Source organism: Fringilla coelebs, assembly GCF_963513975.1.
Source record: "Fringilla coelebs genome assembly, chromosome: 7".
NCBI classification, from domain to species: domain Eukaryota; kingdom Metazoa; phylum Chordata; class Aves; order Passeriformes; family Fringillidae; genus Fringilla; species Fringilla coelebs.
In genome coordinates this window covers 1368317-1382828 of record NC_140035.1, presented here as the reverse complement: position 1 = coordinate 1382828, position 14512 = coordinate 1368317, and the positions used below count along the sequence as shown (strand labels likewise).

General features: G+C 47.2%; 1 protein-coding gene across 1 annotated transcript in view; it reads right to left on the bottom strand.

The window, feature by feature from the left end:
* CACNB4 (calcium voltage-gated channel auxiliary subunit beta 4) overlaps positions 1-14512 on the bottom strand; it is a gene marked incomplete at its 5' end in the record, with an annotated part of 42775 nt that overhangs the window by 6451 nt on the left and 21812 nt on the right. Inside the window, 10 exons of the mRNA XM_084209443.1 lie at positions 2278-2373; positions 2794-2945; positions 3898-4007; positions 5986-6044; positions 7731-7811; positions 7913-7932; positions 8400-8476; positions 9246-9376; positions 13214-13336; positions 13590-13709. Of these exons, the coding sequence (XP_084065569.1) occupies positions 2278-2373; positions 2794-2945; positions 3898-4007; positions 5986-6044; positions 7731-7811; positions 7913-7932; positions 8400-8476; positions 9246-9376; positions 13214-13336; positions 13590-13709 (969 nt within the window). The remainder of the gene's footprint in view (positions 1-2277; positions 2374-2793; positions 2946-3897; positions 4008-5985; positions 6045-7730; positions 7812-7912; positions 7933-8399; positions 8477-9245; positions 9377-13213; positions 13337-13589; positions 13710-14512) is intronic.

The window sequence follows — 14512 nt, the reverse complement described above, 5'->3', positions numbered from 1 at the left end:
TTTACTGCTCTTCTTTTGCTCCTCTCTTTCTTTACTGCTTTTATTCTTTTGCTATTTACCCACATGTTGATGCACCAACATTCCAGTCCATCACTCACTTGTGGAAGATGTTATCAATTAAAACACAGTTAAATTAGAAATTCAAAAAAATATGGTTTTCTTATGTATATTTTGCTTTGGAAAAGACTGAAATTAAACACTGCAGTATTCCTGGAGCCCTGCAATATTCCTGAAGCTACAATATTCCTGAAGCTACAATATTCCTGGAGCCCTGCAATATTCCTGGAGCCCTGCAGCATTCCTGGAGCCCTGCAATTCCTGGAGCCCTGCAGCATTCCTGGAGCCCTGCAATGTTCCTGTGCCCTGCAGTGCCCAAGGCTGGCTTGAGCAGCATCAGGGGCAGATTAGCAAGGAATTAATAATGAAAGCAGTTCCTGAGCTCAAATATGCCCAGCTATTTTTACAGCTATTTTTACAGTGTCTAGACATGCAACACCAGCTCATTCCTTATGGCTGGCTCTCAGCAGAGGAGCAGAGTGAGAACTGCATCCTGTGCAAGGACCTTCCCTTTAAACCAACACTCCAGATTCTCTTCTTGCAGGAATCTGAGCTGCAAAAGGAATGAGCAGGAGAGAGGGAGCAGTGCCTTTGCTCTCAGCAATGAACTTTTACTTAATTAAATCGTGGGCCAACTTCAATTTCAAGCCAAGCCAGACTGTCAGCTCCCTGGGAGAGCTCAAAGTCAGCACTCACTTCCTGCCCATCACCAGAGCAAAGTGCTGAGCTGGTTTGTGAGCAGCTCCTGGGCAGGGCAGGGTGAGACAGCCTCGGAGCAGGGCTGGGCTCAAGGCTGAAACCTGGGACTCTGATGTTTGGAGAGGCTTTTCTGATCCAAATGAGGCCTTCAGCACTGGAATGCAATTCCAGGACTGGTGTTGAGGCAGAGTTCAGTAAATCTGGGGATGGACAATCCCAATGCACCCCACATGGATAATTTCATGGCATCTGGGAAGGGACCTATAAAACATCTCATCCACCCCCTGCCATGGGCAAGGACACCTTCCACTATCCCAGGGTGCTTGAAGCCCTTTCCAGCCTGGCCTGGGACACTTCCAGGGCAGCCACAGCTTCTCTGGTGACTTCTCTCATTCAGCTGATGTGAGCAAAGTGAAGCTGAGTAAGAAGAAATCACTGGAGAAAGAGCAAAACAAGGCTGTGGAACTCCCAGGGTTCTGTGTGCAGGTGCCAGAGGACAAACCTTTCACACAGGACAACGTGCAGAGGGCTGTTCCCTGTGTCAGCTCAGGGCAAACATCACAAACAGGGACAGCTGCACTGCTGTTCACCAGCTCACTCCCACCAGCAGTTGGGAAGGGATGTGTTTTAGGGGGATCAGCAGTTGGGAAGGGATGTGTTTTAGAGGGATCAGTTTGTTCTCCAGGACAGTTCCAGTTCTGGTTGGGTTAGTGGGACTTGGATGGCTCACAGGAATAACCCAGCAGCATTTTAAGAGATCACAACTCAGTAAAAAGTTCCATGTGAGGAATGTAACACAGCTGAGCTCTGCAGAAGAACAGGCTCCCCAGAGAAGCTGTCATTGCCCTGGTACCTCTGCACTCTGCACTCCCATCCCAGCATCCCACAGAAAGCCACATCCAAGTCCATTCCCACTGCCTCTGTCCCAGAAACCAGGTGTGGCTTTCAAAACTAAAAGCAAGTTTGAGTTGCCCTGTCCAAACCCCTGCAGAGCCTCTCCCACAGCCCTGCCCATGAGCCCTGCAGGCCTCTGCTCCATCAGCAGGAATTCAGGACTCCAGGAGAGGGGCAGGATCTTTGCTCAGGAGCTGGGAGAGCAGTGGCTGTGCTCTGGTGAGGGGACTGGATGGCCTGCAGGATCAGGAGCAGGGCTCACATGCCTGCACACTCCCCTTTCCCTTTCCACACACTCCCTGTGCAGGGAGGGGAGGCCTCTCCAAAGCCAGACTTTGTCCCTCTGGGAGCTGCAGCTCCACAGATGATGTAATTTGCTAATGAACAGATTTGTTGTCCCCTCCACATCATTCCTGCCCTGTCACCCTGCCAAAGACCAAAACAAACCCAGGGCAGGAGATAGCCAGGATGAAAGTCTGCAGCACTTTGTGCCTCACGAGTGCAGGGCCGTGTGAGCACCACCAGGGAGTGGTAATGGATGGAGCCAGCTCTGCACAGGGACCAGCACAGCAGGAATCAGCAGAATTCCACAAAGCAGGAGTTCTTCAGCCTCTCCTCTGTACTTACTGGTGGGCATTGTGCAAGTTTATCAGCTGCCACCAACTGGACGTTCAAGTGTTTGCTTTGTGATTTCCCTCTGGACTTGATCAGTCGCTGCAGAACCTGCCAGGAGGAAAGGGCAAAAGGTGAGTTTAAGGATCATTTATCTCCCTAAAGCTCAGCCTGACATTCCCCTGAGGGATTATCAAGGGCAGAAGCTCTCCATAAAACATTGCCCTTGAATATCCCAAACCTTTCTGATAACCCTTCTGAGAACTGGGAACATTTCCCTCTGGGTCATGTTTGAGCCCTTGAAAAATTTCAAATGCATTTCTGCTTTATCCCAATTTAAGTCCTAAGGTATTTGTGACAATAGAGAAGCATGAAAATTATATTTACAGAGAATTATCTGGATTGCTGGATAGACAGTGGCACACCAGCAGTACATGATGGCACTTTTTCTCCTTTTCAGGTGCAGATTCCACACTGCCCATTCCCACCCTGCCCTCCAGCCCCCTCCTGGATCTTAAGGTGAGGAATTACCTTTGGAGAGGACACCTTCACGTGGACAATAATTGGTGCTAGAGATGTCTTGATAAGCTGTGCAGGGTGATTTATAGTGTCTGCATCCAGCACAACCAGCTGTAAGGACCTGGCCAGCTCAAAGATTCTTTCAATCTCACTCTGCACTTCAGCTGCAAAGGAAAACAAAGCAGGTTTGTTCAGAAACCACTGAACCCCAGAGCACTGGGATAAAAATGTCCTCACCCACTTACTGCCACAGACTCCACACGTGAATTGATGGCATTGCCATAAAATAACCTGTTACCTGTACCTCTAGTGCAAGCACTCACTCAGGATGGCAGAGATTTGGAATTTGTTCTTTTTTTTAACCAAACCCAACTCCTCTCAGATCCTGGGAAGGTGTCCCAGAGAGCAGGATGTTGGAATGCACGTGACACACAGAAATTTCCACCCTTGTGCAAGAAAGAATCACACAATCACAGAACCATCAAGGCTGGAAAAGACTTCCAGGATCATGGAGTCCAAATAAAAATTCCTCAGGCCACTGTTCCCCAGCAGTTCTGACACAGAAAGGAGCAGGACCCAAGGTCTCACAGCCAGACAGCAAAATTCAGCTGTAACTGCTCAAAATTAAACACACAACTGGTCCCAGGGTCAGGAATGACATTTCCTTGGCTGGACAAGTGACAGCTCTTTGGCTCCTTGTGATGTGGAACTAAAAGCACAGGGCTGGGAAGGAGGAGGATCTGAGAGGCCAGCTCAGGATTATGCAGTAAAATGCTGTAGACACATTTAAACCTGCACCACTGCTGTGATCTTGGGAATGGCTGGAGCTGAGCCAGGGGAGGGTCAGGTTGGATTTCAGGGCAAGGCTCTTCCCCCAGAGGGTGCTGGCGCTGCCCAGGCTCCCCAGGGAATGGGCACATTCCCAAGAGCCCCAGGAGCGTTTGGACACTGCTCCAGGGGTGCCCAGGCTGGGATTTTGGGGTGTCTGTGAGGGCCAGGAGCTGCATCCACGATCCCTGATCCTGTGGGTCCCTTCCAGCTCAGACTGGAAGGCTGGAATGGTGCCCTGCCCCTGGGTGTAAGCCCAGCCTAAGTGCACCTGTGGCAGGGCCTTACCTAGGCTGGACCTGGTGTTGGAGCGCTCGATGATGGCCCTCTTGCTGGGGTTATTGAGCACAGACCTCTTGGCCAGGGAGATGTCAGCTGTCACTCTGGTTATGGATATCCTGGCAGGAGAGCACAGCACACACAAACACAGGAGTGGGATTTCCACAGGCACAGCCCATTCCAAAGGGCAAACACAACCAAACAGGCTCAGGCATGTTTCCAGATGAGTTATGGCATCACTAAAGAACAAATGAGCAGAAGTGCTGGATGACTGGGATGTATTTCCTATTCCCTGAGCCCTGGGATGGAGTTCCTGCTATTCTCCTTAGTGCATTAATTAACTTTCCTCCTCCCAGCTCACTCATCTCCTGCATGAATTTACACAGTGCCATAAATGCTGTGAGTTATGTGAGGCTTGGGGCACCCAGAACAAGGGAGCTGCAATGTAGCAGCACTTCCTCTTCCTCAGAGTTACACCAGGAGTAAACCCAGGCCAGCTGACAGGGAGCTGTGCCAGGGGCTGGGATGAGCAGGAGAAAAGGAAGTGGAGCTCTCTGGGCTGCTTGAACTCAACTTTAACTTCACTGCACCTCTTGACCTTAAGGCAGATGATTTATTTACTTCATCTGTCAGTGAGTCAGAAAGACACAAAATGTTACAAAGCAAAGACCAACACAATCCCCTCATGTCAAATCCATTTAGGATGAGCCAAGGAGCCAGGAAAAATGGGAAGAAAGCAAGCTGGGAATGACCAGCAGCTTTTGCACAGAACCTAAGATTCATGCAGCTCTAAGTGGAATTTTCAGCTTCAGAGTTAAAAAGAAGTGCAGTTATTTTTCTGTATAATACATAAAAAATGCATCCAGTGGAGGCCAAAGGTACAAATGAGTTTAAAACAGCAATGAATGGACTGTGGGTCTTGGGCTCACTGGCCAGCAGGGGAGGTTGCAGTTACAAAGGAAGGAGCTGGCAAAGCCAAGGGAATTCAGAGGCAGGGAAGGAGTCAGGTCTCTCTGATGCCTCTGGAAAGGCTCCTCCTTGGACACTCAGCTCCTTCCTTGGTAACATGGACCTCTCCCAGAACTGCAGAAGAGATGGAAAGAAAGAAAAAGAAAGAAAAGGGAGGGAGGAGAAAGACCACAAAGCCATAAAAGTTGGCAGAAGGACCATGAAGCAGCTTTTTCCTGAGTTCTCAGAGCTAAAATCAATGGTGTCAGGCTGCTGGTGGCACTGAGCTCTCCACTGCTGAAATTTCATACTCCCACCTGATCCAGCTGCCAATACTGCTGATGGAATTAGGACTTCCAGAAAATCACTTGAGCTGAGCAGCTCAGGACAGGCAGGAGAGGAGAGACTTTGCACAGAAGTTGATCATTAAATGTTCTCTCTGAGCTCTTTAGGGATCAGTTCCTGCCACCTCCTCACTCCTAAAATCCACAAAACCTACTCCAGCTCTTCTACAGAACATCATTTTCCCTGCCCTGGTGGTTTGGGTATTTCAAACCTGACTTGGTGTTATGTGTTACCAGAACAGCCTCTTTTCCCAGTTGGAATATCCTGAACTAACTGGGAAGGGCAGAACATCCCAAAGAAGCAGCAGACACCTCCAAGGACTGAGGTGATGCCATGGACCAAGCCAGTGGACCAAGCAAGGAAATCCAAATGATCCTCTACAGCTCACCAGGAAATGCTGCTCCAGCTGAAGATGAACCCTCCTTACAATTCTTTTTCTGTGCTTTATTTCTCAGCATTTCCTTCTTCCAACCACCCTTTCCAGTATTTTTCCTACTTAAGGCAGTAAAAATAAAATCTCATATAAGGAATATTTTAGATCTGATTTTTCTTAGGTTTTGGGAAGACACTGAGACAGAATTCTTGTGTTAAACTAAGAAATCCTAGCCCAGCCATGGCAGAAATGCAGACATGTGCACCCCTAGTAACACATGAGCCGTGTCCCACTCTTCAGTGGTGACACAAAGCCAGAAAATCAGCTTTGATCGTGCAGCAAACCCTCTGGTATTAAAAAATAATAAAATAATTGACTGAAATGTTAGTAACACATGGGCAAAGCAGCATGAGAAGGACAGAGTTTCTCACCTCCCATCAAACCTGTGCTTCAGGAAGTCAAAGAGAGCTTTCTGCATCATGTCTGTCACCTTGGCAGAGGGGAGAAGATTGAGCAGGGGGATGGACAGGGAGAGAAAGAAGCCAAAAGGAAGGAAAGAGGTGAGTAGAAGGCAGGGATACAGCCAACAATCCACACCCTCGCTGGGCAGAACCATCCCAGTGCCACGTCCTGCCACAGCACTTGGCAGCAAATCCCTGAATTTCCTGACTCACTGCCCCGAGTGCAGAGCTGCCCCTGTGTGTGCTCCTGTCCTGAGCTGCACCCAGCCCTCCTCACCCCTTCACACCCACCCCAAAGCTGCACAGCAGGGCACAGCATGGGGATGTTTGCTGGGCACAGCACTCGGGCTTTTCCTACCCAGCACTGTCACAGGGGCCTTCAGAGCTCAGGGGTGAGATCTGTCCTGCTGGGGACTGCTCTCACAGAGGGATGACAGCAAAAAACCCTGCTGGAGCTGGGAACAGCTGAGCTGCTCAGCCCCAAAGCTGCCATCTCTGCCATCTGATTTACTGAGCAGCTCCCTGTCCTTTGCAGGACAGCTCAGGCTGACAATTATTATCTGCCAGGCCAGGCAGCAGCTTCATCAAAGCCCCCAGGCCTCTCTGCCATTTATTTCCCTCCTTCCAACTGATTCCTTCAGCATTTAGCCAGGAAAAAACAGTCAAAATAAATTCCCCCAAGTAAGATCAAGCATTTTTGTTATTGAAATTAATATTTTGTGTTACAATTTCTACACGTCTGTATGTTCAAGGTGTTGTGTTTGGTGTTGTTTTATTCAGATAAAGAGACAGGGTGGCAGATTTGAAGAGGTTTTTGTGAACAAACAGCCTCTCTCCCCTCCCAACTCGAGAGGTAAATTAATCTGTGGTGCAGCACAGAGGGAATTTACTCCTGTCAAAAAACTTCCCCATCAAATTAAAAGGCAGAGAGCAGAACATGAAGTACCTGCTCTGCTGAGCTGCACCTTCAGTCACTCTCACATAAAAACAATGCCAGAACACTGCATTATGCCAGGGCTGTCACCTCCCAAAAAGAACCATTCCAATATGTTTAATAATATCCTATAAATTACTGACAACATTAATTAAGCTTAATGAAGTATATCTTTGATTTTATGTTCATTTAGTTCCTGGTTCAGCACTTCCCAGATGGTTGAGCTCCCTGAATTGCCCTGCTAAAAGTCTCTGCTTGTTTTAGCACATGGGAAATGCTCACTTGAACCTGCAGCAGCTTAAAAAAGGCTGTCCTGGTTATCTGGGCACGTTATCCTGCCCACTCCCACCTGGGCAATCTTTTAGGAGGGTTAAAAGTTTCTTTGCAAAATATTTGAATTTATTAATACAGTGAAAAAAGGAGAACAACAAGGAAGCTCCTTCAAATGTTTTGCTAATTAAGTTCAAAGCACAGGCAGGTTTGATGAACATTTTTCATGTGCAGAGCCCAGCTCATTAATTTGACTTCTTGTAACAGACACAAATTCTCTTTTTTACTTGATTTAATCAGGAATGAGTGCACTGAAAAGAATGGATTTGCACAGTGCTTAAAACAGTACAAGTCAGAAGTAACTCTTAGCTCTTACAGAACATTTTGGCAATTATTTAAGCTAAATCACTTGAAGTTATCATAAAGCAGTTGCACTGAGCCACACACAGAATTACTGAGGATGATCAGAGATAATGAAAGTTTAATTAATTGCAAACACCTCAGTCCATACCTCATAGCCTTTGAGTGATGGGCCCACCAACACCACAGGTCTCATTGATGGCACTACATCATAGGGGGGAATATGTTCTGTCTAGAGGGAAAAAACAACCCTTCAGATCATCAGGCAAACAACATCCATAGGGAAAGCCTGGCAATGATGAATTAGGAGGAAATAAAATGGACATTACTTACCACTTTTTGTTTCTGTTTTGCTAGAAGACCAAATGAGAACTTGGTTAAAACACACCCAGGCAACCAGAAATCCCTCTGCCAAAGCATTTTGATTTCTGTCTGAGCACCTCCCTCTGCTCAGGCCTGACTAAACTGGGAATTCTGTGCATTAAACTGGGCATTCTGTGCATTAAGCTGGGTATTCTATACATTAAGCTGGGCAATCTGTGCATTAAACTGGGCATTCTATACATTAAACTGGGCAATCTGTGCATTAAACTGGGCATTCTGTGCATTACACTGGGGCAGCTGCCACTGTTCCCAAGGATTTTTCCCAGCCCTCAGCAACTCCTGCAGCCTGGGAATAGCTGTCCTCCTGCCCTGTGCATGCAAACACTTTGCTGGAAAACATCTCAGGAACTCAGCAAAGGGGACAACCTGCATTTCTCATGTAGGGTTTCTAAGCAGAATTATTAGCAAGGGTTTCCTTGAGTAAATCCTGTCCTACCTGTGGCTGTAGGTGTGGCTCGGAATGTACCAGAAACCATCTCTCCAAGGCTTGAAGAAGAATTCCCACTGGATTTCCTACAGCATCAGAAAGAGCCCCATTAGCACCAGGCACCCTGAAATGTGGGAGGTTTTGGGGAGGAATTGTCCCATGAGGAATCACAAAGTCATACCAACACTAATTACTCTAACTATAAAAGGTAAATATGAACTGTTTTATCATTATAATATGGAATTTCATCATACAAACCCAGCAGCATCTCACTGAACCCAGGAATTTCTCTGCGTGTTGAGACCCACCGGCTGCCCCTGAAGTTGTGTTAAAAATTATAGAAGAAATTTGGATGCTGTTCAGCCATTCTGAAAGCATTACCCAGGTTTATCTCCCAGACCTTTTTCCAGGGATTTGCAATCTCCAGGTCTGGCAGGGTGGAGACTCAAAAACCTCAGGCTGGAAGATGAAGAATAAAGGATGGCAAAGCTGATATTCCAAAGTCTGGTTTGGGCCAAAATGGAGAGAAAAGAAAAAAAGGAAGGAAAAACCCACCACCTAAGAAAAGCTGGGAAAAATCTGGGAGACTTTGAGCCCAAGTTGACTTAAGGCCACGGGCACACAGAACTCTCAGAAACTCCTGTCAGTATCCCTCACTGCTCTTTCCTGAAGTCAAACCCGTTTTTGTTTCTCATCACCAGCGTCTCCCGTCTCTGCAAATCCGCACTTCCAGCGGGAATCCCAAACCCAACACTGCAAATGCCCTGCAATAAAGCAGCAGCAGGTGACCTTTGGAAATGTAGCCCGGGCTGAGGAAGGATTTGAGGCGGTTTGCAAAGGCCAGGCTGCGCTCACCCTCCGTGGAAGCGGCCCCTCTTCTGCTCCTGCTGGATGCGGATGTTCTCCAGGCGCAGCGGGCTCGGGATGAAGCCGATCTCGCAGCCCTCCTTCACCAGCCTCCCTATCCACCAGTCGTTGTTGTATTTCTGCAACACAGCAAGGGTCTGCCCGCTCCAGCTGCCCAGTTCCCTCCCTCTGTCAGCTCCTCCTGCAGGTAACTGACTGTTACAGCTGTTACAGCAGGGCAGGCTGTGGGTGACAGAGCTGTGCCCACAGCTGTCAGCCCCAGGGGCAGCCAAGCCTGAAGACCCTTTAATTTTGGTTACAATGCATTATACACTTTTCTTTGCTGAGCATCTCGATACATAAGAACCAATCTATGCCTTTACTTTTACTACAGCCTATCATGACTACTGTCATTAACATATTATGGTCAATACTAACCAATCATATGAGTTAGTATGTCACAGTTTAAGCTTAAAGTTGTTTTCAGTTTTCTTGCAGTGGAAAATTCTTAAACCTTATTTCTACTTGCCACATGGACATGTCTTGTTTGCCTGTGGTATCTTTCTGCTTGGTAAAAACATCCTTTTGTTTGTGGTCAGCTTATCCTTTGCTCTAAGTCACGAAGCCTCTTTCCAGCTTGACATAACTTTTACTTTCTCAGCTGTCCAGTAAGACTGGCTCAGCAGTCCTCAATTTACACACCTATTATTCTTCTATATCAAAACTTGCTTCCATCTCTATTTCATTCTCAGGTTCTACACTCAGAGACCTTTCTGCCAAGCACACATTATCTGTGAGACTTTCTTGTCAAACTTTCATCCTTCCCAATAGCTGCCCACACTCCTTAACTCCACTCTGGATAATGAACCAGGCTCATGTGTGAGAGCAGAGCACCGAGGCAGTTTCCCCTCATCCTGGCCCTTGCTGATTTAATTTCAAGGTTGATTTAATGAGCAGAACTCATTTCTTTGAGCTGAGGCCACCAAACAACCTCCCAGCAGCAAACATAAAAATAACACCTCCAGCTTCCCATCAAACATTGCTTGTCATATTTAATGGTCTAGACAAAAGATCACCACTTTCCCTTCCTCCTCTCCAGGTATTTGTAGGAATGTTATTAACAGGTTATGACAGATGAAGAAAAATTCACCTTTAGGAAGAAACTTCAATATAGACCTAAAGCACAGCATTTTATCATTGACCTTTACTAACATATAATTTTCTGCTTTATTGAAAGGCTGGTCTGTCCCTAATGATGGCAAAATGAAAAGCAGGATCTTGGTAGATATTGGAGTGGAAAAGGATTTGTTGTAGCTGCTGCCAGCCGAGCTTTTGAAGAAAAGTATCTGAAAAGCCTCTCCTCTGTTCTGCTTCATTAGGCAGCTCGGTGTTCAAAAGAAACATTGCTTTTCACAACTGACTCTGGAGTCATTAAGAGCAGCACGAGTGAATGGGTTTTGTTTGCTGCCTCGAGGAAAAAGCCATCACAGGGATCTCATCTTCGAGATCATCCCTGCTCCTGGCTCCACATTTGCAAGCACTTCAGCTCCTGCAGGAGCACAGAAACACTGGGACCCTGATGTCACAGGTGCTGCAGTGCCTGGTGATGACTCTGAAACACAGAGACCCAGCCCTGAAAAATAAATGGGTTTTTATGAACCCAGATATCTGAATATTAACCCAATCATTAATATGAACATGTAATAAAAACTAAGGGAATGCAATCCTCATATGTTGAAAAACCTCTTCATCCTCTTTTATATATTTAAGCAAGAGGTTCCATGATTTGATCATTCCAACTAAGTCTTTATTCCTCCTGCTGTTCTGATCTTGATTCACACAGTGGCAGTGAGCAAAGCTTTATTTGAAGTATGTTAAGTTACAGAACTACTTCCAGTCTGTGAACCAGACAAATCCTTCAGGATTCAGCATCCTGCTGTTGGAAATCAGTGAACTGAGAGGTTGTGGAGTCCCCACCCCTGGAAGTGTCCCAGGCCAGGCAGGACAGGGCTTGGAGCACCCTGGGACAGTGGGAGGTGTCCCTGCCCAGGGCAGGGGGTGGCACTAGATGGGCTTTAAGGTCCCTTCCAACCCAAACCAGTCTGACTCTACAAAACCAATCTCTGCCAAACCTGCTCCATTTTGGCTCTAAAGGCACAGTCTGACCATGGGAATCTTTCTTCATGGACCTCTGAGTGATGCCTCTAGACATAGGATCAGAATCAGCCCTCTGGAGAGGGACTTGGGACAAAGGATGGAGGGACAAGACACAGAAATGGCTTCCCACTGCCAGAGGGCAGGGATGGGTGGGATTCTGGGGAGGAATTCCCATTTGGGAGGGTGGGCAGGCCCTGCACAGAGTGCCCAGAGCAGCTGTGGCTGCCCCTGGATCCCTGAAGTGCCCCAGGCCAGGTTGGACATTGGGGCTTGGAGCAGCCTGGGACAGTGGGAGGTCTTCCCACCCATTTAAGGTCCCTTCCATCCCAAACCAGTCTGGGTTCTGCTGAGAGCACCTGCACACACGAATGCCAAGGCTGCAGTGAGGAACACAGGATTTATCTGCATTAGGTCACCCCCTCCCCTCTGTTACTCTGTGTGTGGGAGGAGCACGTTCCCTCTCCTGGTTGCCATGCCCATGATTCCTTCTGCTCTGTCAGGAATTGTTCCCATTTCATCCTTTAAGCAGGCACACAATGTATAGTTTGGAGGAGACAGATGAGACAGACAGGACACAGCTTCAAAATAGCAGCTCCTCACTCACTGCCTCTGCTCCATCCTGCCAGAGGGTGACCTGACTTTGTACCCAGCTCAGCAAAATTCCAAAACCTGGAAGCACTGAACAAACAAATCCTGCCAAGCCCTTCTGCAGCATGGGGAACCATTCCCCAAACCCTGCTGAGCCCCAGCTCCAGGCAGGCTGAGCTGACAAACACCAGTCCCCAGATGGTTTCCAGCTCAGTGGCAGTGTGATCCTGGGTTTTCAGACCTTGGGAGACAACTCATGGAATGCCAAGACATGGATCTGGGACACTTGTCTGGAAAAATGTCCAGGGCAGCATGACAGGAGCTTGGGAGTGTGCAACTCAATCGGTGCTCTGACAATAAAGGTGGCCACATCCAGGAAAAGCAAGGTTAAAAACTGGAAAAAGGGAATTTACTGCCTTTCCCTCTCAGGGAGAAGGGGTGTGAAGCAATTCCCTGTTCCAGCACCAGAGGAGGGGCAGCAGCAGGTGTTTTCCTCCTGAATGTGCTCTGTCTAAGGGAGATCAGTGCTCTGGAGTGATGATGAACACGTGTTCAAAGAAAGACACAGATGAGCACTGAACACCCCAAAATAAACCCAAAATGCAGAGATGAAAAAGTGCTTTTGCAAGCTGCAAGCCTCTGTACCAATCCACAGCAAAACAGGGGGTTATGCAAATGTGGAGGGCTCACTTCAGATAAAAAATTGCATAAAATATGCTCAGCATGCAATAAAATGCAATTTTCTCTACCAAAGCCATACTCAGGGCTCATTTATTCCATTTTTTCCCTTATTTTTGCATCTGTCCTCTTCAGGATTTTCTTTGCTTACTGCATTATCCTAAGTGTTACTTCCTCTCTGGAAGGGAGCCTATCTGGTGCTTTTTTGAAGACCTGGCATGACCTGGTGCTGCTCCATGGAATCCTTAGTGCTCCACGGAATCCCTTTCTCCTGCACCATCTCTGATCCATCACAAACTGCTTCTGATGAAAAGAATCTGAACCAATCCCTTTAAAGGGTATTATTTCCTTCCTGTGTGATGAAATTCCAACATCTTGGTAACACCAAGTGTTCCAACAGGGTAGGATAAACACCCCAGGGTGCAGGAATTCCATGAGGGATGAAGAACCAGCTCATCCTCACTGTGCCCTCCTGGATATAGCTCAGCTGTTCAAATCAAAGCCCTTGGCCTGTAGAAAGATTCCCTTTCCCATCCCCTTTTCCTGGGTTTTACCTCTTTAATGTGGAGGAAGTCCTTGGCATCAAAGGAGATGGCAGTGCTTGGGACAGGAACATCTTCATCCAGAGCCCCACAGTAACTCACGTTGGTCTTGACAGCAAATGCTACTGGTTTGGACTACAAACAGGAAAAAAACCATCAAAAACACTGGGAACTTCTCATCCATAAAAACACAGCCCTAATAATTTCACCCAGGCCAGCAGAGCTCAGCTCCCTGGAGAACATCCCCATTTAGAGGACAATTTGCACTGAATTCCCCAAACATCTTCTCTGCACATACTTGGACTCAACAGCCAAAGTATTCCAAAAGAAAGTGTGAATTTTCCCAGCAGGCAGAAGGCACCTACATGACTCAGGGAGCAGAACACACCTTGGCCCTCTCAAGCTGGATGGCTGCTTGCTGCTCCCTTTCCTGGCGGATTGCTTCCCTATCCTCTTCCAAAGAGACATCAGAGTCTGAGGGTCTGCTCGTGTACGAATCTGCTGAGCCCTGAAAGGAAAGCCAGCTCACTGAGAAAGCACAGGTAAGGAACAGAAACCCCCTCCCCAGCCAAATTTTAGAAATACTTTAAAAGTAATTGGTTTCTTTCTACTTTTTGGAGTGATTTTTGCAAAGACAAAAATGCTGAGAAAACCTCTCTCCTTCACTTTCTTACTGACACAGTAAAATCCAGCTCAGCTCTGGGCACTGTCCAAAAGTCTTTATAATATTCATATCCTGTTTGACAGCCTCAGACTCAGGATTGTCAAGGGTTAGGTCACATCAAATATAATTAAGGAATTATAGAGCTTGGTTTGAATCATCCCTCCCCATGAATATGCTCTGTTGTGTAAGAGCTTTGTTCCCATTCACACAGACCTTTCTTCTGGGCTTCCAGGGGGGAAAAGTGGCAAAAATGACATTATTAAAGCTGCTCAACAGCTCTCTATTGATATGACATGAAAGCAGCATGTTCAGGCAGCAGCAGAGAGCATCAGCCTGCAAGGGGGGAGAGAAGGTGCTGCCACAGTTGGGTTTTTGCCATTTTCTGGACATTTTTCAGGATACCTGGCAAGCCCTGAAGTGCAGAGTGGCTCCTCTTTTTATAGAGACCAGCCTGACTCCAGCATCCCAGTGGGGCCAGTGAATGGGGCCAGTGGAAACACAGAGCTTTAACCTTGCAAAACAGAGAATATTTACTCCTGATCAATCTGGGGCACTGTGTGCTCCAACAGAGCCACTCTACAGCATTATATCCTTATTCTTTTTTTTTTCCTTACATTGATTTATATCCTGCAGCACAGGCACTGTAG